This window comes from Electrophorus electricus, chromosome 19 (assembly GCF_041902795.1).
Source record: "Electrophorus electricus isolate QZ-2024a chromosome 19, ASM4190279v1, whole genome shotgun sequence".
Classification (NCBI taxonomy): domain Eukaryota; kingdom Metazoa; phylum Chordata; class Actinopteri; order Gymnotiformes; family Gymnotidae; genus Electrophorus; species Electrophorus electricus.
Window position 1 is genome coordinate 20427501 of NC_137515.1, and position 27006 is coordinate 20454506.

At 46.3% G+C, this 27006-nt stretch overlaps 2 protein-coding genes across 8 annotated transcripts; one reads left to right on the forward strand and one right to left on the reverse strand.

Annotated features, from left to right (window-relative positions):
• The first annotated feature begins 87 nt into the window (after window positions 1–87).
• On the forward strand, window positions 88–22204 carry rnf34b (ring finger protein 34b). Of its 5 annotated transcripts, XM_035535977.2 has the most exons (9): window positions 88–192; window positions 3734–3958; window positions 5278–5721; window positions 7086–7148; window positions 8429–8630; window positions 9248–9277; window positions 9546–9587; window positions 10916–11047; window positions 22075–22204. In XM_035535977.2, exons 1-9 carry the CDS (start codon window positions 187–189, stop codon window positions 22089–22091), a joined length of 1161 nt encoding a protein of 386 aa, XP_035391870.2. In that variant the 5' UTR covers window positions 88–186; the 3' UTR covers window positions 22092–22204. The 5 variants fall into 5 exon arrangements, with proteins under 5 accessions (XP_035391870.2, XP_026881121.2, XP_026881122.2 ...); XM_027025320.3 differs by lacking the exon at window positions 22075–22204 and having other exon boundaries at window positions 10916–14673; XM_081702855.1 differs by lacking the exons at window positions 88–192; window positions 22075–22204 and adding an exon at window positions 221–782 and having other exon boundaries at window positions 10916–14673.
• On the reverse strand, window positions 14065–26973 carry kdm2bb (lysine (K)-specific demethylase 2Bb). Of its 3 annotated transcripts, none has more exons than XM_035535976.2 (19): window positions 26832–26973; window positions 26044–26188; window positions 25796–25874; window positions 25669–25715; window positions 24094–24272; window positions 23324–23430; window positions 22648–22741; window positions 22164–22317; window positions 21573–21688; window positions 20402–20528; window positions 19974–20314; window positions 19538–19624; window positions 18785–19036; window positions 17971–18114; window positions 17577–17681; window positions 16242–17446; window positions 16089–16112; window positions 15838–15907; window positions 14065–15493 (listed from the first exon to the last, which is right to left on the reverse strand). In XM_035535976.2, the coding sequence occupies exons 1-16, from the start codon at window positions 26862–26864 to the stop codon at window positions 16979–16981; spliced, it is 2478 nt and encodes an 825-aa protein (XP_035391869.2). In that variant the 5' UTR covers window positions 26865–26973; the 3' UTR covers window positions 14065–15493; window positions 15838–15907; window positions 16089–16112; window positions 16242–16978. The 3 variants fall into 3 exon arrangements, with proteins under 3 accessions (XP_035391869.2, XP_081558980.1, XP_081558979.1); XM_081702854.1 differs by having other exon boundaries at window positions 16242–16366; window positions 16616–17446; window positions 19974–20528; XM_081702853.1 differs by having other exon boundaries at window positions 19974–20528.
• Between the last annotated feature and the right edge of the window lie 33 nt (window positions 26974–27006).

The window sequence follows — 27006 nt, forward strand, 5'->3', positions numbered from 1 at the left end:
CGATTGGTTGCTATAGATAACGTCGGCTCCTCTCGTTTCGGGATTGGCGGAGAGGTGCTTGTCCATTACGTTATGCTCTCCTCCACAAATACACTGGGGTGACTGCAAGAGAAGGCGTAATGGAGCGGTGCCTTATGTCCTTGCAATGGTCGTCATTTTAATATCATTTGGCAGGCGGGAGTTACAATGAAGGTAGGCCACAGTAATGTCATTATTCTGGTCGTAAGAACCGTGATTTCAGATCGAGTGTTCGACCGAGGCGCGCGCTGCTCCGCACGCATTACTTTGATTATCAGTATCGCCTCTAGAAAACAAAAGAAGTAAATTAATAGTTTAGTCAACAGAATATCATTCACAGGAAGTATTTCCTACTGATAATCTAGTGCGCCCGTTGCCTCGAAAATTCTGTTCAATTCGGTTAACGGTGGTAAGATTAACATTGCGCCCTAAGTGAGGATGTACGTCGCCGGTGCACGCAAGCATGCGATCACAGGACATCCTGCATCTAATTAGCAGTGAGACGCATATAATAGCGCGAGCACCCAGATCTACATCTGCGGTGACAGGAACGGCGCCTTGTCCGCGAGACGTCTGCAGCTTTGCTCCACGCTGGTGGCCAAAGCTCGTGTCCTTCGCTGGAGAGATCAGTGGATAATCTGTGCTCGCGCATATGGGAGGGGAGGCTGCAAAAGTGCTTCACGTCAGTCTGTGACAATATGAATAATGATCGTTAACTTTAACACGGTGACGACGGGGCTCTGGTCGCGGGAGTCGATGCAGCTGTAAGTTTGCATGTTGCCTTACACCATGATACATATTTACAGGACGCAGAGGCCTGTATTACGATGACAAATCAATGTTTGGAATTAAATGTCATTTACCGAATGAAACCTGGTCTTCTGTCACATACAGCCTTAAAGCAGATGATATAAACGTGTGCTTTGGCCAGTCTGAGAAGGTGTGTTTATTAATGCCGGTCGGAGAACTACATTTCTGCACGTGGATCTGCTCCCTGGAGATATTTAGGTAACGGTAAAGGGCATCTTGTTGCCGGGACGACGAAATCTCTCCTCAATCAATCTGTTTTCTTCTAAAATCAGTTTTGAAATGAAACGGCATAACCTTCATGTCGTGGCGTAGAACTCCAAAGTGGCTGCTGAGTTTGTCCCTCCAGTAACGGATGGGAAGACTACACGAGCAGGACGGTGACCGGACACTGGCCGAGGCTCGAGCTAGCTGGCTATCAGAAGCCTGGTTTAAATAGACTGTAGAATAAAACAGAGTAACAAATGACTACGTTTGCTGCTGCTTAAAACAGAAACACACACACTCACACACACATATTCACACACACACACACACACACACACACACACACACACACACACACTCACACACACACACACACACACACAGAAAAACAGAAGGAAATTTCGAGTAGACTTGTGCAGGCCACAGCACAGTTTGTCTAGGGATGTATGAGACTTGTGACAAAACATTAATTTCATTGTTTGTTTATGTGTGTTTTGGTTTTTGTTGTTGTTTGTTTAAGCATGTCATTATCCAACTTATTATAAACTGACCGGTCACATCCCCTTAGTCCAGATCCCAGAGGGAATCGTCTTCCATATGACTGAGGCAAACGTAACTTTAAAAGACACTGACTGCAGGTTTAACATGGATCTGGATCCATTTTAGCTGTCAAAAAATTTAGTGTTGAACTTTACTGTTAAATTGATTTGCAAAGATGGTTTGTCACTGGCGCTGTGGTGGCGCAGCACTTGACACACTCTCAGATTCAGAAAGTTCTTAGAAATGGGAAGAACACAAAACTCCAGGGAGACTCTTTTTGTTGGATGTGTCAGTCACACTTCAGTAAGTCCAGTCGGAGGATTTATATCTGAGCTACATCAGTTTTATTCAGTGGCATTATCTCCCCACAGCCCAGCAACACCGGCTCTGCTGCAGAGCACTTAATAAAGGTGATTCAGTACTAATCCATGACTCAGTATTTCTCCTGAAATTGAGTACTGATTTGGTGATTTATTGTTGGTCATGTGACTCAGTGATGATTCTGTGCACTATGGGTTTATTTTGCTGTTCTGACATCAGCGCTTCCAACGCACATCAGCTGTCGGGATCAGTTGACCAACAGTCCAGACCAGGGGAGGGCGGGTCTAGAGGGCGGGGCTTATCCAAGCACTGGTCCGCGATTGCTGATGTTAGGGGTTGCGTTATGCAAATGTCACTTTTCAAGGAGTGGAGTTGTGGGCAGACTTTCCTATAGGGTAGTTACTGTGTAAACAACGTGTCCGTAATCATAGTGTGTGTGTGTGTGTGTGTGTGTGTGTGTGTGTGTGTGTGTGTGTGTGTAGCCCACACTACTAAAGTCATAAAGACCCACAAAAGACCTCCTTGTCATCTATGGTTATGACTCTCTCTCTCTCTCTCTCTCTCTCTCTCTCTCTCATTCTCTCCCTCCCCCTCTCTCTGTGGAGAATGCTAGTGGGCAGCAGAAAGAGAGCATTCGTATTTATGGTGTGACAGAGAGAGAGTGTGTGTGTGTGTGTGTGACAGAGAGAGAGAGAGAGAGAGAGAGATCGTGTGTGTGTGTGTGTGAGAGAGAGAGAGTGTGATCAAGTGTCTGTGTGTCTGTATGTGTGTGTGTGAGAGAGAGAGAGAGAGTGTGATCAAGTGTCTGTGTGTGTGTGTGTGTGTGTGTGTGTGTGTGTGTGAGAGAGAGAGAGAGAGAGAGAGAGAGAGAGAGAGTGATCAAGTGTCTATGTGTGTGTGATAGGCTAAGTTGGTCTGTCCAGGACATACACGGGTTGAATCGTGTGTTTGTGTGTGTGTGTGTGTGTGTGTGTGATGTTCAAACCGGCCATCGCATGAGTTGAGTTTCAGTGGCCCAGCGTTCCCAGCATGATTAACACAGACAACACAGCCAATCGATGTGGCCTCTTAGAAACAATGAGAACCACTTGCTCTCACTCAGTAAAAATGAACCAGCCCCCCCCCCCCGTCCTGTCTGTCCCTGTCCTGTCTGTTACTCTCTGCCCTGTCTGTCTCTGTCCTGTCTGTTTCTCTCTGTCCTGTCTGTTTCTCTCTGTCCTGTCTGTGTCCGGGGTCTGTCTCTCTGTCCTGTCTGTATCTGTGTGTGTGTGCTATATTCCAGTAAGGGTTGGTGTTTGTGTGTGTGAGAGAGAGATCTACTCCAGTATGTGTGTGTGTGTGTGAGAGAGAGAGAGAGAGAGAGAGAGAGAGAGAGAGATCTGCTCCAGTAGGGTTGGTTGTGTGTGTGTGTGTGTGTGTGTGTGTGTGTGTGAGAGAGAGAGAGAGAGAGAGAGAGAGAGATCTACTCCAGTAGGGTTGGTTGTGTGTGTGTGTGTGTGTGTGTGTGTGTGTGAGAGAGAGAGAGAGAGAGAGAGAGAGATCTACTCCAGTAGGGTTGGTGTGTGTGTGTGAGTGTTTTTTTTTTCATCTCGGGTCATATTATTGTAATTTGGGATTATGTTTTGTATTTTTAATCTGAAAATGTGATTTAGGTTTTTAAAATGTTCACAGTAAACGAGAAAGTGCATCTGTGTCTTAACTGTAGCAGTCATGCAATGATCACATATTCTCATGTCTCTCTCTCTCTCTCTCTCTCTGTCTCTCTCTCTCTCTCTCTCTCTCTCTCTCTCTCTCTCTCTCTCTCTCTCTCTCTCTCTCTCCCTCTCTCTCTGTCTTTTAGGCCGGGGCTTCCTCTATGTGGGCGTCGTGCTGTGGCTTGCTGAATGAGGTGATTGGTACAGGGGCAGTGCGCAGTCAGCCACCGGGTTTTGGGGGCGGGGCGGGGCCCTTCCGTTTTGCCCCCAGTGCCGGGTACTCCGCCTACCCTTCCACAAGCCCCGCCTCCTCAGGCAGCGGCCTAGTGTGCAAGGCCTGTGGTCTTGCCTTCTCTGTCTTCAGACGCAAGGTAAGAGTGGGTGGAGTATCTGTACGGAGCACAGGTGTGTCAGTAGTGTGGGGGTAAGAGTGGGCGGAGTATATGTACGGGGCACAGGTGTGTCAGTAGTGTGGGGGTAAGAGTGGGTGGAGTATCTGTACGGAGCACAGGTTGTCAGTAGTGTGGGGGTAAGAGTGGGTGGAGTATATGTACGGAGCACAGGTGTGTCAGTAGTGTGGGGGTAAGAGTGGGTGGAGTATCTGTATGGGGCACAGGTGTGTCAGTAGTGTGGGGGTAAGAGTGGGCGGAGTATATGTACGGAGCACAGGTGTGTCAGTAGTGTGGGGGTAAGAGTGGGTGGAGTATCTGTACGGAGCACAGGTTGTCAGTAGTGTGGGGGTAAGAGTGGGTGGAGTATGTACGGAGCACAGGTGTGTCAGTAGTGTGGGGGTAAGAGTGGGGCGGAGTATATGTACGGGGCACAGGTGTGTCAGTAGTGTGGGGGTAAGAGTGGGTGGAGTATCTGTACGGAGCACAGGTTGTCAGTAGTGTGGGGGTAAGAGTGGGTGGAGTATATGTACGGAGCACAGGTGTGTCAGTAGTGTGGGGGTAAGAGTGGGTGGAGTATCTGTATGGGGCACAGGTGTGTCAGTAGTGTGGGGGTAAGAGTGGGCGGAGTATATGTACGGAGCACAGGTGTGTCAGTAGTGTGGGGGTAAGAGTGGGTGGAGTATCTGTACGGAGCACAGGTTGTCAGTAGTGTGGGGGTAAGAGTGGGTGGAGTATGTACGGAGCACAGGTGTGTCAGTAGTGTGGGGGTAAGAGTGGGTGGAGTATATGTACGGAGCACAGGTGTGTCAGTAGTGTGGGGGACGTTACAATGGAACTTACATACCCATACTGCCCCGCATGATGTAATACTGCCCCGCATGATGTAATACTGCCCTGTATGATGTAATACTGCCCTATGGTATAATACTGCCCCATGTGATGTAATGCTGCCCCCGCATAATGTAATACTGCCCCATATGATGTATTGCTGCCCCATGGTGTAATACTGTCATATGAGGTAATACTGCATTTAACATTATTAATACATTATACTGAACACATTTAACATTATTAATTCATTAAACTGATGCATTTTATATTATTAATACATTATATTGAACACATTTAATATTAATACATTATACTGAACGCATTTAATATTATTAATTCATTAAACTGAACACATTTAACATTATTAATACATTATACTGAACACATGTAACATTTGAGAGTGTTAATATTCTTGTCAAGCTGAACTCTCTGTCTGTCTGTCTGTCTGTCTGTCTGTCTGTCTGCAGCACGTGTGCTGTGACTGTAAGAAGAGCTTCTGCTCGCTGTGTTCCGTGCTACAGGAGAACCTGCGCAGGTGTGCCACCTGCCACCTGTTGTGGGGCACGGCTTTCCAGAGGCCCCGCCTCATGCGCCTGCGCGTCAAAGACCTGCGCACATACCTGACGCTGCGCAACATCAACACAGACACCTGCCGAGAGAAGGAGCACCTGGTGGATCTGGTACTCTGCCACTTGGGGGCGCAGCTGGGGCCGGGCGAGGAGGATGAGGATGACGAGGAGGAGGAGGTGGCAGACACTGACAGCCTGCACTCGCAACTGCACTCTGTGGTTACTCCGCCCCCCAGGGCCGCACGCTCCGCCTCTCAGCAGTCTGTCCTGTCTAACCCTGCCTCTCAGGGAGAAGTGCTCAGTCCTAGTAACAGCCCTACCAACAGCTCAGGAACCAGCCAGGTACACACACACACACACACACACACACACTCATACACAAACCTCTCAGGTATAAAACTAGCCATTGCTCACTCAGTCTGTGTGTTGTGTTGGATGGTGTGTGTGTGTGTGTGTGTGTGTGTGGTGTTCTTAGACCTCTGTAATGTGTAGTCTTGGCCTTGTTGAGAGTGCTTATATGACAAACACGCTGCTCTGTATACACACACCCACGCAATGCACACACACACACATACGCTGAATTTCAGGCACTCAATCTCCTAAATGGGGCTGAAAATAAGTGAGCCTTAAATAAGTGAATGATTTAGATTTGTGTGTGTGTACTTATGTCTGTTTGTGTGTGTGTGCGTGTGTGTGTGTGTGTGTGTGTGTGTGTGTGTGCATGCGTGTGTGCTTATGTCTGTGTGTGTGTGTGTGTGTGTGTGTGTGTGTGCATGCGTGTGTGCTTATGTCTGTGTGTGTGTCTGTGCGCGTGTGCTTGAATTTGTGTGTGTGTGTGTGTGTGCACGTGTGTGTACTTGAGTAAAATGCTCTAATTGTATGCCATTCATTTAGTTCAAGATCATTAATTAAGACATTGACTGGAACAAAGTGCAGTTCATCATTCGCTGTGCTTTGTGGGAAGTTCAAAGGGGTGGGGCAGTGCCTTGATAACTAAACCCCCTGATAACTAAACCCCTGATCATTAAACCCCTGATAACTAAACCCCTGATAACTAAACCCCTGACAACTAAACCCCTGACAACTAAACCCCTGATAACTAAACCCCTGACAACTAAACCCCCTGATAACTAAACCCCTGATCATTAAACCCCTGATATCTAAACCCCTGACAACTAAACCCCCTGACAACTAAACCCCTGACAACTAAACCCCTGATAACTAAACCCCTGATCATTAAACCCCTGATAACTAAACCCCTGACAACTAAACCCCCTGATAACTAAACCCCTGATCATTAAACCCCTGACAACTAAACCCCTGATAACTAAACCCCTGATCATTAAACCCCTGATCATTAAACCCCTGATAACTAAACCCCTGACAACTAAACCCCCTGATAACTAAACCCCTGATTGACTAAACCCCCTGATAACTAAATCCCTGATGACTATGACTAAACCCCCTAATGACTAAATCCCTGATGACTAAACCCCCTGATGACTAAACAATTGATGACTAAACCTCTGATCACGTTTCTTGTGTGTTATTGTGATGTTTGTTGTGTGTTATTGTTATTGTAGTGATAGATGGATGGTTTTAAAACAACACTAATAGTAATAGTGCATTGTAATACTTAGAACATATATAGAATACAGTGAAAGCACAACTGTGTGTGTGTATCTGTTCGTGTGTATCATTGCCAGGATCATGGGGAAGTTGCCTCTGTTTCTCTTTTATATCTGGAGCCCAGTGCACATTTCCTAGAGGTGAGTCGTGCTTCATAAACTAAAGTAAAAAAGGGTTGTAGTATAACAGCAGTAGTACAGTGGTTGTAGTATAACAGCAGTAGTACAGTGGTTGTAGTATTACTGCAGTAGTATAGAGGTTGTAGTATAACAGCAGTAGTACAGTGGTTGTAGTATTATTGCAGTAGTATAGAGGTTGTAGTATAACAGCAGTAGTACAGTGGTTGTAGTATTATTGCAGTAGTATAGAGGTTGTAGTATAACAGCAGTAGTACAGTGGTTGTAGTATTATTGCAGTAGTATAGAGGTTGTAGTATAACAGCAGTAGTACAGTGGTTGTATTATTGCAGTAGTATAGTGGTTGTATTACTGCAGTAGTATAGCAGTTGTAGTATTATTGCAGTAGTATAGCGGTTGTAGTATTACTGCAGTAGTATAGCAGTTGTAGTATTATTGCAATAGTATAGAGTTGTAGTATTATTGCAGTGGTATAGCGTTGTAATATTACTGCAGTAGTATAGCAGTTGTATTATTGCGGTAGTATAGCAGTTGTAGTATTACTGCAGTAGTATAGACTTGTAGTATTACGGCAGTAATATAGTGGTTGTAGTGTTACTGCAGTAGTATAGTGATTGTAGTATTACTGCAGTAGTATAGTGGTTGTAGTGTTACTGCAGTAGTATAGTGCTTGTATAACTGCAGTAGTATAGCGATTGTAGTATTACTTCAGTAGTATAGCAGTTGTAGTATTACTGCAGTAGTATTGCAGTTGTAGTATTATTGCAGTAGTATAGTGGTTGTATAACTGCAGTAGTATAGTGGTTGTATAGCAGCAGTAGTATAGTGGTTGTAGTATAACTGCAGTAGTATAGTGGTTGTATAGCAGCAGTAGTATAGCAATTGTAGTATTACTTCAGTAGTATAGCGGTTGTAGTATTATTGCAGTAGTATAGAGTTGTAATATAAATGCAGTAGTATAGCGGTTGTTGTATAACTGCAGTAGTATAGCAGTTGTAGTATTACTGCAGTAGTATAGCAGTTGTAGTATAACTGCAGTAGTATAGCGGTTGTAGTATAACTGCAGTAGTATAGCGGTTGTAGTATTACTGCAGTAGTATAGCGGTTGTAGTATTGTGTACACTGGGGTGGTGGGCGGTGCTCCTGTACACGGGTGGGGTGGTGCTCATGGGTGTGGCATGTGCGGAGCAAACAGTCTGCTACAGATGTCATGAAGAAAACATGATGATGACACTGGTTCTGCTGTCATCTCGTCCTGCCTGCGTGTGTGTGTGTGTGAACAGACGAGTCCCGTGACTCAGAGGCGAGCACGGGCCTCTCTCTCCGACCTGTCCCGGGAGGATGACATCGAGGGCCTGACAGTACGGCAGTTGAAGGAGATTCTGGCCAGAAATTTTGTCAGTTTCTCAGGCTGCTGTGAGAAGTGGGAGCTGGTGGAGCGCGTCCACCGCCTCTACAGAGAGACCCAGATCAACCGCACTTCCAGTGAGTGCAGACCTTACAGACTTGCACAGAAACTCGGAGTGGGGCTTAGTACCAGAATGGTGTACAGGGAAACAGGCAGTTAGACAGTGAGACGGTTATTTACTGTGACTGTGTGTCTTTGTGTCCATGTGCTACTGTCTGACTGTGTGTCTGTTATAGTGTGTGTGTGTGTGTGTGTGTGTGTGTGTGTGTGTGTAATGCAGAGGGTGACTCATCATATGCTGCCCTCTGCTGGGGACTAAAATCAGCGAGGAGGTGGAGTCAATAGAATGAGATGTGGGAGGAGAGAGGTTAGGGGTCAGAGGCAGGGGTTATGGGATCAGGGGGAGGGGTTATGGTTCAGGAGGAAGAGTTAAGGGTCAGGAGGAGGAGTTAGGGGGAGGGGTTAGGATTCAGGAGGAGGAGTTATGGGTCAATGGGAGGGGGGAGTGATGAGTCTGCAGGAAGAGGAAGTCCTAGGAAATCCAGAAGTCAGAACTCTTAACTGCAAAAATGGCTAAAAGTGAAAGAAAGAAATTCATTCTTTTAAAAATGATTGAAACATTTTTTTAGAGAGTTTTTAGGACTCACGACTGTCTCTGTGGGACTAACTTCTCCTCTCGTTGTTTTCTTTGCAGTGGAAAATGTCAGTACCAGCGTCACTGCAGGTATGTTTCCTTACCTCACACTTAGAAGTCTATAGTATTAAGTACATTAGCGTCCATCTGTCAGCTGCCATTTACTAACATACTCCTGAAACCATGCGATACCAAGAGGAGGGTTTACGCTGGATAGGAGCACAGCCATTTTTCAGCTGGAGAGAGGAAGGTGTATTTGGCCGGCTGAGTGAGCACGTCTCTGAAGCAGAGCATCTCTGCCAGTTCTATGCCCTTTGTAATCTCATTATGCTCCTTTCCTCTCTGTGCTTTACCAAAGTGGTGGCGTACCCGCCTCCGATATGTGATGGAGGTGTTGGAGGTAAGAGAATCAAGATCTGTCATCCTATCATCAGCATGTATGTGTGACAGACGTCAGCCCTCCTGCAATGCATGCTGGGAGATCCATACTTTCCTTTACCTACCTGAGAAACTCAGGATTCTCCTGTGTGACCTATGTTGGGTTAGGGTTAGGGGTTAGGGTTAGTTTCTGTGTGACCTATGTTGGGTTAGGGTTAGGGTTAGTTTCTGTGTGACCTATGTTGGGTTAGGGTTAGGGGTTAGGGTTAGTTTCTGTGTGACCTATGTTGGGTTAGGGTTAGGGTTAGTTTCTGTGTGACCTATGTTGGGTTAGGGTTAGGGGTTAAGGTTAGTTTCTGTGTGACCTATGTTGGGTTAGGGTTAGGGGTTAGGGTTAGTGTCTGTGTGATCTATGTTGGGTTAGGGTTAGGGTTAGTTTCTGCTTGACCAATTTTGGGTTATGGTTAGGGGTTAGGGATAGTTTCTGCTTGACCTATGATGGGTTAGGGTTAGGGGTTAGGGTTAGTGTCTGCGTGGCCTATTTTGGGTTAGGGTTATGGGTTAGGGTCTGCGTGACATATTTGGGTTAGGGTTAGGGTTAGTGTCTGCGTGACCTATGTTGGGTTAGAGTTAGGGGTTAGGGTTAGTCTCTGTGTGACCTATTTTGGGTTAGGGTTAGGGGTTAGTGTCTGTTTGACCTATGTTGGGTTAGAGTTAGGGGTTAGAGGTTAGGGTTAGTGTCTGTGTGACCTATGTTGGGTTAGGGTCTGCGTGACCTATTTTGGGTTAGGGTTAGGGGTTAGGGTTAGTGTCTGTGTGACCCATGTTGGATTAGGGTTAGGGGTTGGGGTTAGTGTCTGCGTGACCTATTTTGGGTTTGCTTCCCGTCTCTGTTTTTCTGTGCATGTGCTTGGTCTGGGTCGTCTGGGCTGTAATATCACTTTAACAGCACTTATTGCTGCTGTAAAGATTTACTCCTTTTGGCCAAATGCCAGATGCTAATCTGAAAAAGCTCAGTGATTGTACGGATCCTTTAAGCTCAATATTGTAAGTGTCTTCCTGGCGGAGCACCAGGGTCGTTCGTCCGTTTGTGGTCTGCTGACCCCTGATGTTCTGCACTTTTCACAGATTTTGTGTGAGCAGGGCACTTAATAAAGATTCATCTAGACAGACATCAGAGAACAGCTCAACACCGCCACCTACAGACACATCAACACCACCACATCAGATAGCTGAAAATGTTTTACAACTTCAAATCAAAACTGACCACAACTTTGGGAATAAAAAGAGAGAGAACATAATCCCGGTGAGGTTTAAATGACGTGTCCTGCTCTGTCCTCTGTCCTGTAGATGGCTCTGCTGTGGCCCCTTTGGGTGTGCTGGATGAGAACCTGTGCAGAATCTGCATGGACGCTGTGATCGACTGTGTCCTTCTGGAATGTGGTCACATGGTCACGTGCACCAAGTGTGGCAAGCGGATGAGTGAGTGTCCCATCTGTAGGCAGTACGTGGTCCGGGCTGTGCATGTCTTCAAGTCCTAACCCGGATCTCCACCCGGATCTACACCCAGCCCTACACCCAGATATACACCCGGATCTACACCCACATCTACACCTCCACACCCACATCTACACCCAGCCCCACACCCACCTCTACACCCACATCTACACCCAGCTCCACACCCACATCTACACCCAGCTCCACAGCTCCTGAGAAGCTCCCCCAGGGTGCACGTGGACATGGCACTCAGTGGTGCCCCCTTCGCTTCCATCTGATGTGGAGGTCAAAATTTCTAGTGGGAACTTTTCAGCTGGTCATAATGCAACTGTTTTCTTTGCTTGTTTCACACACTGATGCTCGTTATGTGCTTATGACTTTGCGTTAGTCTGTACAACTAACCCAGGGTGAGTCGTAGAGGAACAGTGTCAGATAGGCTTTGATATGGTTTACATTCCTTCAGATTTCTAATGTGCAATATTAGATTATTAAGAAATGTTAAGTGTGTGATTTAGAGGGTGTGACGTGAGAAGAGCGAACCATCTGCCATTAAAAAGCGCTGCAGGGGCCAGCAGTGTGATGGACACAGCGTCCAGGACTTCAGTGCCAGATCTCACCACTACCGTGTTAGTGCGTCAGTAAAGAGCCAAGCCACACAGAGCTGGAAAGCCCAGGACTAGCTAGGAGTGGACCCAGCACTTTATACCTACAACAGAGAACATCACCGCACTGAGGCAGAACCGAGGCAGAGACCGAGGGAGTAACAGAGATGGAGAGAAAGACAGACAGATGAATACAGAAGAGGTTTTACATTATCTATAGACATCCAACGCTCTGCCTGGGAGAAAGAGAGAGACAGACAGAGAGAGACAGACAGAGAGAGATGGATACAGAAAGACAGACAGAGAGAGATGGATACAGAAAGACAGGTTTCAGTCCAACCATGCAGCCACTCCAGCAGCCGAAATGTAGCCAGTGATCTCTTTAATCTGTTGGGTTTATGTTGGTCTGATCTCTTTAATCTGTTGGGTTTATGTTGGTCTGATCTCTTTAATCTGTTGGGTTTATGTTGGTCTGATCTTTTTAATCTGTTGGGTTTATGTTGGTCTGATCTCTTTAATCTGTTGGGTTTATGTTGGTCTGATCTCTTTAATCTGTCGGGTTTATGTTGGTCTGATCTCTTTAATCTGTCGGGTTTATGTTGGTCTGATCTCTTTAATCTGTTGGGTTTATGTTGGTCTGATCTCTTTAATCTGTCGGGGTTGTTAGTCTGATCTCTACTCTGTCAGGTTTGTTAGTCTGATCTCTTTAATCTGTCGGAGTTATGTTAGTCTGACCTCTTTAGTCTGTCAGGTTTATGTTAGTCTAATCTCTTTAATATGTTAGGGTTATGTTAGTATGATCTCTTTAATCTGTCGGGGTTATGTTAGTCTGATCTCTTTAATATGTCAGGGTTATTTTAGTCTGATCTCTTTAATCTGTCAGGGTTATTTTAGTCTGATCTCTTTAATCTGTCAGGGTTATTTTAGTCTGATCTCTAATCTGTCAGGGTTATTTTAGTCTGATCTCTTTAATATGTCAGGTTATGTTAGTCTGATCTCTTTAATCCGTTAGGGTTATGTTAGTCTGATCTCTATTCAGTCTGAACAGTTCATAGTGTTCCGTGAACAGACACAGCTCACCGCGCTGCTTGCAGGTAGTCCAGTGGCAGTATTTCTTTCACTTAGCCCTCCATGTTTTTGTTTTTGTTTTTGTTTATTGTTATCTTGAGCAATACCATTAGAGTTGTCCTTCCTTTGCCGTCTGATTCTTTTTGCGGTGCTACATGGACTGTAATTCTATTTATCCTCATTTTCAGCTCTTACTGATTAGATTTTAATCAGACAGACGCTATTTTGTTTCCTTGTGAATGTGTTTTTGATATTAATATTTTTCCAGCATAGTAAATATGTACCCAGTCGTAGAACAGGGCTCGTCTGTCCCGACCATCACCGTCACATTAGAATATCATATCCACATAGAAAATAGAAAACAAAACTGCTTACTGTACAATAAATCACATTTTTGATAAATATGTGAAAGTAGGAGGTATGTGATTGATAAATATTTTTCCTAATTATTTTTAAGAACTTTAATGTCTTTTCTCAGAATGTACACAAAACCACAGAGACCAACAGAAGGCTCAGTGCATTACACGATGTGTTTGTGGCATTTTTCCAAATCTTGCTCTGAAGCCCAAACCCTTCACCCTGTCGTCACCATGCCCCGCCACCCAAACTGTGTGTGTGTGTGTGTGAGTGTGTGTGTGAGTGTGAGTGTGTGTGTGAGTGTGTGTGTGAGTGTGAGTGTGTGTGTGAGTGTGTGTGTGAGTGTGTGTGTGAGTGTGTGTGTGTGTGTGTGAGTGTGTGTGTGAGTGTGTGTGTGAGTGTGAGTGTGTGTGTGAGTGTGAGTGTGTGTGTGAGTGTGCATGTGTGTGAATGTGTGTGTGTGTGTGAGTGTGAGTGTGTGTGAGTGTGTGTGTGTGTGTGTGTGAGTGTGTGTGTGTGAGTGTGTGTGTGAGTGTGTGTGAGTGTGTGTGTGAGTGTGTGTGTGTGTGTGTGTGAATGTGTGTGTGAATGTGTGTGTGAGTGTGTGTGAGTGTGAGTGTGTGTGTGTGTGTGTGAGTGTGTGTGTGAATGTGTGTGTGTGTGAGTGTGTGTGTGAGTGTGTGTGTGTGTGTGTGTGAGTGTGTGTGTGAGTGTGTGCATGTGTGTGAATGTGTGTGTGAGTGTGAGTGTGAGTGTGTGTGTGTGTGTGTGTGTGTGAGTGTGTGTGTGAATGTGTGTGTGTGTGTGAGTGTGTGTGTGTGTGTGTGTGTGTGAGTGTGTGTGTGTGTGTGTGTGTGTTCAGTGCTGCTGTTTCTAAAAGATGTCAATTATAGGAATCGGACAGAGCAGACAACGTACACACTATGAACAGAATAAAATATCTATGGATCGACATATTCAAATGTTTTTGAGGGGTTTGTATTTTGGAACTTTTTATTTTGGTAATATCAAAATGACTTAATAAATTTAATAAAATCTGGTATCTTGAACTAACAAAAAGGTTTTTTTCGATTTCCTTCTCAGTGGAGAAGGCTGCACTGAGCAGCTCACAACGCAGGGAGTGCCAGCAGCGTGGGGTCACGTGGGTCACATGCCATTTGAGCAAGACCTCATTTACTCAGACGAGACACGCTGAACGCTGTGATACTGTGCGGGACAGACAGTCTGACATGTGATTGGTGCTCTGTGTGTGCGGATCAGTGCAGATTTGAGACGCTGGCAGGAACAGGCTTGGATAACACACCTCATTTAAACGGGCAGGACGAGCTTCTGTCTCTTTCTGCCACAATTTTATCCACTCAGGTTCATTTACAGTCCACTCAGGAAAAAATAGGGTGATTTTGTCATGTTACACAGTGCAAATATGGTGGTTTTATACCATAGATATACACAGAAAAGGGACTGTGTCAGACAACACAGAATATCTGTGTCAAATCATACAAGAACTTCATTAAAGAGTTCACTGTTCTGGCTCGTTCTGTACAATTCTGCATTAGCTTGTAGTGTGAAGGAAAAAAAACCAAACAAACAAGCCTGTTTACAAAGTGAAAAAAACAAACAAACCTGTTTACAGAGTGAAAAAAAAGTTAGGACTTCAACCAGGAACGCACTTAAAGTGCACATACAAAATTAAACTCTGATACAAAAATTATTTTACAATGATGCACAATCGTTGCATCATAACACGGAACACATGCTTTATAACTGGGTCGTTCATAAAAGCTGCATTTTGTCAAATGCCGAATGTGTTGGTAAGGTCAGAGGTCTCTGAACATCCAACATGCATGTTGCCAGAACTCCTGAACATAAAAAAGCCCAAAAGCTGTTCCACTCAAGGACACATGCTGCTCCATGCAGAGGTGTCCTGGGATCCCAAATCTCTCCAGAGGACCTTCTCTTCTGGCCCACAGTCCAGTGCCCAGTGTAACTGTTCTCAGATCAGTGTCTGGTGAAACTGTGCTCTCAGTCCAGTGGCCAGTGAAACTGCACTTTCAGTCCAGTGCCTGGTGTAACTGCCCTTAAACCAGTGGCTGGTGTAACTGTTCTCAGATCAGTGGTCGGTGTAACCGTTCTCAGTCCAGTGCCTGGTGTAACTGCCCTTAGACCAGTGGCTGGTGTAACTGTTCTCAGCTCAGTGGCCAGTGTAAACGTTCTCAGTCCAGTGACTAGTGTAACTGTTCTCAGATCAGTGGCCAGTGTACCTGCGCTGTCCACGTAGGCTAGCTGTGTCTGTTCAGTCTGAACGGGACGCTGACGGACATCTGGGCGTCAGAGTGCCCCACTCTGGTGCAGATGATGGTCCCGTGGCGCTGGAGGAAGCCAGGACAGAACATCACCCTGCACACTACAGGACATTCCCAGACACGTTTAGACTGACAGTATTGGACAGACGCTCTGTAGTCTCAATCAAACACACATCTACATGTGACAGGAACAGTGTCCAGAACACTAAACACAGGCTAAAACCCTGCAGACATCAGCTGACCACAGCTCATCTCAACTACCAACTTAGTCAGACATGTAATTTTGTGTGTGTGTGTGTGTATGTGTATGTGAGCACATGCAAGTGTGAGAGTGTGTGTGTGTGTGCGCGTGCCTGTGCATATGCGTATGTGAGCGTGTGTGTGTACATGTGAGTATATGTGTGAGTATGCGAGTGTGTGTGTGTGTGTGTGTGTATCTGCTTGCCTGACAGGCTGGTGTGTGTGAGGGAGTCCAGCGTGCAGTGAGGAGGTTGTTGATCTGGTCAGTCATAAGTCTGTAGTAGGTGAAGTAGAAAATAACACATAACACTACCCATCACAACACCACCCACCACATTAACACAGCACCATTTAACACACAACACTACCCAACACATACAAATCCAACCCACCACATTAACACACAGCATATTATATGGATTATACCACTCTACATCAGAGGGGAGATAGACTTACAAGAGCTCACATCCTGTTCAGCACCTGAGAGACAGAGCCAGAGAGAGAGAGAGAGAGAGAGAGAGAGAGAGAGACAGAGAGAGAATTCCTTCCGTCAGGACTCGTCCTGTTTCTGACTCAGGAACCCTTAACACCTGTTTCTTTAACACTCACCACCTGCTCCACGTCCTGCAGAGGCTCACACACCCACAGGCGCTGGTCTCGCAGGTGGCTGAACACAGACGTCCACTCCTGCCTGCCAATCACATGGCTCCGCCCATCATTCAGGGGGAGACGGCCTGATGACATGGAGCGCTATCTGAGAACATGTGGGTGACTGAACACACCTGGGCAGGTGGTTGGAATCAGATGGAGGAGGAGTCTTCTTACCACAGACCCCTGCCTCTGTAACACCTATTCTGGAGTCTCCACCTCTCAGCCTCACTGGACCGAGTCACTCTGTCTTTCTGATTCACCTTTCACCTACATTGTCAGTTTGCACCCGAGTTTTGATTGGCTGTTCACCTGTCTATCACCATCCATCTTACCAACTGGCTGTGTCCATGAGGAACGAATGTGATTGGTTGGTTCTGTGTTGACGTCCTGCGCAGTAAGATGGAGGTGTGATTGGTTCTCTCTCCTCCTTCTCTGCTCTTCTCTACTTTCTCAAACCCCCCCCCATACTGCAGTCACCTGACCTCACTTCCTGTCCCATGTTTCTCTTCTTCCTCATCCTGTTTCTCAGTTTTTGTGTCATGCAGGAGTGTGGAGGTCTTCAGAGGAGAGTGTGATGTCAATACAGCATGCTAACCTTGTTCCTGGGTGAAGCACATACATCTGTCCACACACCAAAGCACTGAACCAATATTATCTACTGAAATATAAACAACGTTTGAAGGGAACAGGCAGCGTCACGACACCTTCCTTCTGCTCGCGTGTGCTTCGGAGTCTGGAGTCAGCTTCCTCTTCCGGGAAAGAGGCTCCACCTCTGCTTTGAGTTTCAGCAGAGGCTCCGCCTCCAGCACAGACAGATGCTTGTTGAGATCATCAGGCTCTGCCTCCAGCACAGAAAGATTCTTGTTGATATCATTAGGCTCCGCCTCCAGCAAAGAGAGATGCTGGTTGATATCAGGCTCCGCCTCCAGCACAGAGAGATTCTTGTTATCATCATCAGGCTCCGCCTCAAGCACAGGCTTGCTAATGAACATGTCCACTGCCTCTGGCTTCTGTTTGGATGCTGATGGGATGGCTGCCATGGTAGCAGGCGTTTCCTTGGTTACACATGCACCTAGCTTGTCCTTAATGTTTTTCGGGAGGCGGGGTTCTTTGAGCAGAGAGCCAGGCAGGGCAGGGGCATATTTGAAGCCAGGTCCTCGCTTCTGTTTACAGCCAGGAGAGAGAACAGAAAAACTCCACTATCAGTGGTGTGAGTATGGTGTTGGGTGGAGAGGGTGTGGTTGGGATGAGTGGGAGTGGTTGGGTCAAATGGGCAGTGATGGTGTTGTTTACCTTGCCAGCCTTCCCTGCTTGGTTGCATTTGGGACACTCCCAACAATTTGGCAGTTCGTTATTCACCACACCACCCACCTCCATCACCTCACCACCCACCTCCACCTGAACAAACACAACAGCATCTCTGAACAAAGCTGGATGTCCATCATCAAAAACCTCAAAACATCCCACATCTAACATGATTGTGAATCACACACAAACACAAGTGCACTCTGCAACAGAGCACTGGTGGAGTGCAGGTGGAGTACTGGTGGATTACATTTAGCAGAACACTGAGAGACCACTGCGCTCGAGTGTCCTGTGCACTACTGCCAAACCAGTGGGCAGCCATTGTGGCTCAGTGCTGAACACACAGTTTCCATCTTCGCACAGGTAATAGGAGGAAGCTGACCTTCAGGCAGGCAGGGTGGAGAATCTCGTTGCAAATGGAGCACTCCATCAGCATCAACCGCACCCTCTCCTCCTCCTCCACCACCGCGTCCTCCTTCCCCGCCTCTCCACACACTACACACACTGCTGTGTGTGGCAGCATAGGCTGTTGGCCACACACACACACACACACACACAAAAGGAAAATTAATCAATTTAAAGTGTGAATGCATCCTCCAGTTCGGTCATTGCTTTTATAGAAAGGAAACATTTGCAGAAGTTTGATTCTGCAATAGTAGAACTGCAATAGTAGAACCGAACCACTAGTGGTCATGGAAGAGCAACATTTGCTACTAATAATATATATTATAATATAACCTCCTTCATACACATGCATTTGTATGTTAATATTGAGAATATAACAGTTATAACTAAACATAAATGATCACTTTACAGCAATAAAGTTCAGTTAATATTCAAGCATTACATCCAACCTTCCAACACTCGAAAGTCTTTAGAAAATAACAGGATGTATAAGTGTAGTGTAGTGTGTGTGTGTGTGTGTGTGTTATAGTATAGTGTGTGTGTGTGTGAGTCTGTGTGTTATAGTGTGTGTGTGTGTGATAGTGTGTGTGAGTGTGTGTGTTGTAGTATAGTGTGTGTGTGTGTGTTATAGTGTGTGTTATAGTGTGTGTGTGATGGTGTGTGTGAGTGTGTGTGTTGTAGTATAGTGTGTGTGTGTTATAGTGTGTGTATGTGTGTGTGTGTTATAGGTTGTGTTTTATAGTGTGTGTGTGTTATAGGTTGTGTTTTATAGTGTGTGTGTGTGTTCTCACAGCGATGCACTGCCTCAGAATGCAGGACTGTTTCATGCGTCCTGGTCCTCCGAACTTCTTCATGTCCCTGCAGAAGTGACACAGTCCGCACTCAACCCGCACACACGCCTCACACCTCCTACAGCGTGTGCGCCTCCGCCGTGACCCTGACGAGCCCCGCATACAGCCTAACCTGACCCCTGACCCCCCAGCAGCTGCTGGAGCCACCCCACAAGTGCCTGAACGTGCTCTAGGGCGGACTGGAGCCCGCGGCTGTACACACACACACACACACACACACACACACACACACACAAATCAAACATTGCTATTGGTATATATAAATAAAGCAAAATCAGACACCAGTGGATTCTGTCTTCGTGCATATGTAGTGGATCTTAAAGCCAGAGGCCCTCACAGAGAAGTGTAGACTTAGGGGTCCTGGTGTGGTGAAGAAACTGAAGATACTAACCCTAACCCCTAACCCTAACCCCTAACTTTAACCCTAAACTCTAAACCCTAACACCTAACCCTAACCCATAACTCCTAACAGCTAACCCCTAACTAACCCATAACCCCTAACACCTAAACCCTAACTTTAACCCTAAACTCTAAACCCTAACACCTAACCCTAACCCATAACTCCTAACAGCTAACCCCTAACTAACCCATAACCCCTAACACCTAAACCCTAACACAAAACCCCTAACCCCTAAACACTAACCCTATCGCTATCCCTAACCCTAACTAACTTGGTTCCACTTGGACTGCTACCTTGATGGACTTCTCAGGCCAGCACACAATCGGCATCCCCGTGACGGCCAGCAGGGGGTCGTCTTCAGCATGCGCTCTTAAGACCACCTGCACAGAACGCATACACACACACACACACAGAATCAGCACATGAACACACAGCACACACACACACACACACACACAGTATCAGCACAGGAACAGCACAGGAACACACAGCACACACAGACAGAGAATCAGCACAAGAACACACAGCACAACACACAGAATCAGCACAGGAACACACACACACACACACACAGAATCACTACAGCAGCACAGGGGCCTTCCCAGCAGCCAGCACTGAGACCAGAGACACAGAAGAGAATAAGAGAAAGAGAGACCGACAGTGAGAGAGACCGACAGTGAGAGAGACCGACGGTGAGCGCAAGCCTGGCCAAGTGAGAGAAGCTCAGACCTTCACATTCTCCAGCAGGGCCTCGGGGTCCTCGATGCCTGATGGGACGCAGCGTTTGTTCTCTGGCAGGGACTCCAGCTTCTCCACCAGGGCCTGCAGGCCGCTCAGCTCGTACTGGGTCAGGTGTGTCCATGTGGACAGCCCCTCCCAGCCCGGAGAGCCCGCCCCCTCCTGATCGTCCGAGTCGCTGGTGGGTGGGGCTTTGAGGTCACGCGAGGCAGTGGGGACGGGATAAGGCAGGGCTGCTCTCTCAGTCTGCTCCTCCTGTGTCTTCCCTGACGTGTCGTCTATGCCTGTCCGTGGGCGAGGGGCAGGGCTTTCACAGCTCAAAGTCTCACTGCCTGAGAGGGACAGAAAGAAAAACAGCTGCTGTTGTCTCTGCAAACATTCCCACGATGCCTCACTCTCTGGTTGGCCTGTCCACTCACCATCCCGCCCGGCTGCGGTCTGGAAGTCAGCGCTGAGGTAGGAACGCTTGGTCAGGCACTGCACATACCGCTCCAACACATACCAGCACATCTCGTAGAAGAAGGGGTAGCGGAACTTGGAGTGCACCTGCAAGGCAGAGACACGTCCCGAGTAAGCCCGAGTCAGCCCGAGTCAGCCCGAGTCAGCCCCATCACTCTGCGTCCTCATCCCCCATAGCCTCCGTCATCACTCTGTGTGTGTCAATTACAGAACGTCTGAAAACAAATATCACTAATATAACAGAGAGAAAAGGCTCACTGGACAAAAACTAGTTAAACTATTATCCCATTTTACTGCTTTATTTGTATCCATAATTTTTCACAGCTTTTTAAAAATGTGGTTATTCCTTTTTTGTTGGTGGACAGTCTGTAATCTAACTTGTTAGGAAGCATCAAAACATTATGACTAGCTACTGTTATTACATGTCTGTGTTGATATGTGTGTGCGTAAATACTATTAAATACTAAATATTATGTGAGAATAAATGGAAATATCATGATATAATATTTCTGCTGTACAACCCACCCTGGCCTTGGATCAAAGCAGCATAACCGATATAAAGCAAAGTCTTACAAAGGCTGTCTGGACCACTGAGTCCCTCGCAGTCTGAGACCCATCTGTTCCGAGTATTTAAATGACTACTGACCCTGCTCGTATGCAAAATCTAGTATTGAAGGGGATTGTTTATTACACCTGGTTATTGATTGTTGTCTGTTACAGAGCTTATATGTGTTTCACACTTCTAGGTATCACCACTGATCCCTGTATTTTACAGTGTTCTAGTTCATTGGTATGTTGGACTCTAACCTACTGTACTGTACTAGGATGTGTTCTATGAGGAAATGACAAAGCACTTTTGTAAGTCACTCTGGATAAGAGCGTCTACTAAATGATGTAAATGTAAATTTAAATGTAAATGTAGTGAAACACACACACACACACACACAAACATTCATACACACAAAACACAAACACTCAAAACACACACACAAACACATGCAACACACACACAGAATGTACTCATACACACACACACACACACAAAACCAGCATACACTATAAAAACACACAAATATACACTACCTAATCACACACACACCCACACACACACACAGTTAGATGAATACATACTTTAGTTCGGTTCTCGATCTCATGGACGGTCAGCTGCATGGGGATGTTGAAACTGTGGAGAATGTTGCCCCCGAAGACCAGGGAGTCCTCCGGAGTGTAGACAGCGTGGATCCAGCCTGAAAACACACGCACGCACGCACACACACACACACACGCACACACACACGTGCACACATGCGCACACATACATACATGTGCAACCATATATACCCTCACACACAAACATACACACACACGCACACACATACATACATGTGCAACCATATATACCCTCACACACATACATACACGTGCAACCATATATACCCTCACACACAAACATACACACACACGCACACACATGCACACACATACATACACGTGCAACCATATATACCCTCACACACAAACATACATACATAGATGCATACACAATATGCAAACAACCCTTTTTTACAGTCCAGTTCCTCTCTCTTGTTGGCATGAATGTGAACAACATGTTTATCATGTCATTGATCTGCAGGACAGCGGTGTGTATAGGGTGACACAGCTATAGACAGCTGGATCGGTCCAGGAGCGAGCCACCTGTCACATGCAGACTGTTGGACTGACCCGAGGGAATGAAGAATGTGTCTCCCTGTTTGAGGTCCATACGCTGACACCCCTCCACACGGTCCCCCAGGAACACGTCGTTCTGTTTCCCGGAGACAACCCAGTCCTCATACAGTTCCAGGTTATGAGCAGTGGGGGGGATGAGCCAGAACACCTACACACACACACACACACACACACACACACACACACAGCGTTCTTCTCCAGCCCACGGTGAATGGCTCCTTTATCTCCATCATCCAACCATTCTGATCTGACTTCCTGGGATTGTGTCAGTCACCCACAGACTTGCAGATTTAGCCTGTAATCTGCCTGTACACATTTCCCTGTCGCCACGGCTACACAGGAGAGCTGTGGGAGCTGATCAAAGGCTCCTGTGCAGTTTATTAACCATTAAAGACACAGCAAACCCGGGGTTTGTGTTCCACAGCCCTGCAGGCGGGTAGAAGATCCCGGGCCTGCACCTAGCTGGACGCTGACCCACCTTCTGCCCCCTGAAGACGTGGTACCACACGGAGGTTCCACCGAAGTCTATGTGAAAATCAGTGAAGCAGCCTTTTACACTCATCAGACAATACCTATGGAGAGAGAGAGAGAGAGAGAGAGAGAGAGAGAGAGAGAGAGAGAAGGAGAGGAGAGGGAGAGAAAGAGAGGGAGAGAGAAGGAGAGGAGAGGGAGAGAGAGAGAGGGAGAGAGAGAGGGAGAGGAAAAGAGAAAGAAAAAGAAAGAGAGGAAAAGAAAAAAAGAGAGAGAAATTCCCTCAGTAACTCCAACCCATCACTATAGACAGTATCTCCACAGGCCATGCCCCACTAGACTCCACCCCCTCTGCTACAGGCTGCAGCCCACATCTGATCACCACAGCCACCAGAGTTACGGGCGGGGCAGAGTTATTGGGGGCGGAGCATAGTTAGAGGCGGGACATGGAGGGAGGGACTGGCACAGTTAAACAGGATGCAAGGGCAAACTGCAGTAGACTGAGAAGCTCCTGTGGCATTAGAACTGCTGCCTAGCAACCTGCATGAGCCTCCTCAGACTGTGTCACAACCCTGGGAGAGTGTCCAACCTTGGTGTAGGGTGTGTGTGTGTGTGTGTGTGTGTGTGTGTGTGTGTGTGTGTTTGTTTTAGAATGGTCTAATGAAGTAAAATTGTAGCCTTACCTCTGGACCTTTGGGTATTTCATCTCAGATATAATGTTGGTAGCTTCAGTTTGTTTCTCTTTCAGATGGACTGGCCACATGTTGTCCACCCAGTCCACTAAATCCACCTTCAAACACACATAAAACACTTCATATCTGCTTTCCAGGGAACTCACTATGAGTTCACAAATCCCCTTTACAGGGAAATCATGATGACATCACAAACTCCCTTTAATGGAACATCACTATGACATCACAAATCCCCTTCATGGAGAAATCAGTGACATCCCAAATCCCCTTTACAGGGGAATCACAATGACATCATAAATCCCTTTTACAGGAACATCACTATGAAATCACAAATCCCCTTTACAGGGAAATCACTATGACATCACAAATCATTTACAAAGAAAACACTATGACATCACATAGCCCCTTGACATGGAAATCACTATGAGATCACAAACCACAAACCCTGCTAACACACAGACCTGAAATGGCTGACGTATGAAGACCCTTAGGTGTGTTCTGAGTGACATAAGAATGACCATCTGTTTTATTATAAACAAATTACTTACTGTATAAAACTGCAGTGCCAATGAAATATTTCACCAATCAGGAATGAGCTGTGTGGTGCTGGTTTGAGCTACATGGTGCTAGTTTAAGTTGTGTGGTGTTGGCTTGAGTTGTGTAGTGCTGGTTTGAGCTGCATGGTGCTGGTTTGCATTGTGTGGAGCTGGTTTGAGCTGCATGGTGCTGGTTTGAGCTGTGTAAACTGTTTATCTCTGTACCACAGTGGGTCTTTGGATGAGGTTCTCCAGTTTGGTGTGGCTGAACTCCAGACTGATGACATTGAACAGTTTGCCTCGTTCCTCTTCTGGGGTCTCATAGTAACGAGTGAACTGAGCCATGCTCATCTCTGATCCTTTCTGCGTGCTGACGTCCATCACATCCACCATTCGACGGCTTCCTGCACACACACATACATGCACACACAGAAAAATCCTTGTTATAAGGAAACAAATAAACCATCACCTGTGAAGGCCTAGAACTTCTCCCTGTATGCAGTTCTTAAGCCCCACCACCAGAGGGCACGCACAGAGTCAAAAACGTCACAGCGGAAAGAGGAACAGCAACTTTATAAAACACAGTCTGGTGTTTTCATATAGGACAGCAGAGAACTTCACAGGTAATGAGTCAAAGGGTAACAATAATCTAAACACCTTCCCAACACTTTCTAAAGATTGAGAAATGTCCATTTTTGACCAGGGCTAGAGTTAGTGAGTGTGTAAAAAAGAATCTCCACTGAAGTGATGCAGTAAACATGCTGAGAGGAGTTTGTTAAACATGAGGAGAGGTTTTTTTTAGTAAAGGCATATTGTTTAATCAGGAACTCTACTTTTACATTCCTGATCTAATAAATGAGAAAAATCAAGAAAATTAATATACTAATAAGACACTGCAATTAAATATTAAAAATGTTGAGAGTATAAACAAAGTCAAGCAAGACTCCTAACACATGATCTTAGCTGAGCTTGGCTAGAGCTTCACATCATAGCTGCCCGAGAGGCGCTAAACCTAAGAGTTTAGCAGAAGAGGACACTAGGCTTAGGAAGACCTGGAGTGGCAAACTCATCACCTGGGGATGCAGCACACTCCAGAGTTTGTTTTTTTATACACCTGCCTCTAATATTGAGATTCTACTGTAGGCTTTGATCACCTGCTTCAGGTGTGTTCGACTAGTGCTGCAACTAAACTCTGCTGAGTGCCAGATCTTCAGAACTGGTGTTGGGCCCCAACCCAATCTACCTTCAACCCAATCTAGCCCGCCCTGCACACTATCTGCAATCCCTGCATGCACTGTGCACTGTCTGCACACCCTGCAAACTGTATGCACACCCTATACACGGTCTGCATTCCATACACACTGTCTGTACATCCTGCACACTGTCTGCACACCTTGCACATTGTCTGCAAACCCTGCATGCACTGTGCACTGTCTGCAGGCCCTGCACGCTGTCTGCAAGCCCTGTACGCCCTGCACGCTGTCCTACAGGCCAAGGGTTTTCAGTTCTGGGCGTTGACTGTGCTGCAGAGATTTACTTCCATCCCTGATCTGTAGTTTTTCCTGCCCCAACTCAGGCAAAGTCGGGAGCAGAGATACGTGAGTCTGACGAAGCCCAGCTGGCAGCTACAGAAGCAGGAGACTCAGAACACGATCCACACACGTTCTTCCCTGCTTCTGTAATATGGCTCATAACTTATCCCTACAATTATAGTCCTCAGTTACACATTGTATTTAACTGCACTATAGTGAAAAAAGTAACTTAAAAGAGAAGGCCAAATATGTCATCACCCATACTTACCCACGAGACCTTTGATTTCACTCACATTAAATTCTGGATCTGGCATTCTGAAATAAAAATATGGCAGTTAGCCTGTGACTGGCTTGCACATTCAGTAGTTATATGGAGCCACGGCATCCCAGCTCACCTGACCCCTAGCCCTTCCTTCGACTTGAAAATCAGGGGCACGCGCAGCGCTTCTCTTTGAACATACTCATAGGTAAAATCTGAAAAACAAATATCACATTATCAGTTTCCGTCCTGACCAGGGCAGGCGTGAAACTCGACGGACGTACAGATGTTGCACTCAACAGCCAAGCCAGAAAACCTAGCAAGTGTAAGACAATATGACGTCATAGAGCATACGTGTGGGGAGTGACGTGAAGGACAGCTCACCTTTGCCGTCCATGTAGCGGACTAAGTTACTGTTGTACCGCTCGCTCCCAAGTTTCTCCTCCACGTTAAATCCTCTGATATTTACGATTTCTTCCACGTCAGACAAATCCTCATTTTCATCGTACATCATTCGGCCAATGGATCGCTGTTCCCATAAAAAATACATTTTGAAAAAGAAGATAAAGTAAATTAGGCTACAATTAACCCACTCGAAATGAAGCGAGCGTTACGTGTTACGCCGTCCAATGATTCATTTAGATTAATAATATACGGCGACGCCTTGCTGCAAAGACCGTTGGACTGGCAGGTTAAAGCCAATACGAACGTGCATTTCTAGGATTTCTGCTTTTCTGCAAATGTTTCCTAGCACGTGCGCTTAACGTCGCTGCAGATTGTTAATTGTAGGCCGTGCCATCCACCACAAATCGCCTGCAGAGATCAAACAATTAAGAGAAATGTACTAACTCCTTGGTAACTCAACTAAATCGTAACTTTTTGATTGTAATTTTCGGTAAGGCTCACTTCTGCACGGAGATATGTTACGGTTGTATGTTACGAGCATATGACTGGAGCATCGATAGTGTCTTTGTAACAAGGAGCGTGTAATTACTTGTTTACATCGCGCTATTACTACTACAAGCATGTATAACCGCACGGGTTGCAGCCAGCAAACGTACGCCGTTATTCGCACGAACTCTATGGCGGTGAAATTCAGGCCAGCGACAATGCAGACGCATCTAACAGAGTGGCCGCGAGCCGCGGGTGAAGGACGAGCTGGACCTACACACCAGTTTGCGTCCAGATTCTTCGCGCGTGTCCATGTTCCCAGATCCCACCAGCCTTCGCTCAGCCCTTCATTCGGATTAAATGTTGCATTTAAAGTTGTAAACACTTTGCTGTATGAAAAACTAAGTAGGAACCATTTTTGTGTAGTGGTAAGTGACGTCACGCTCAACAGAATCA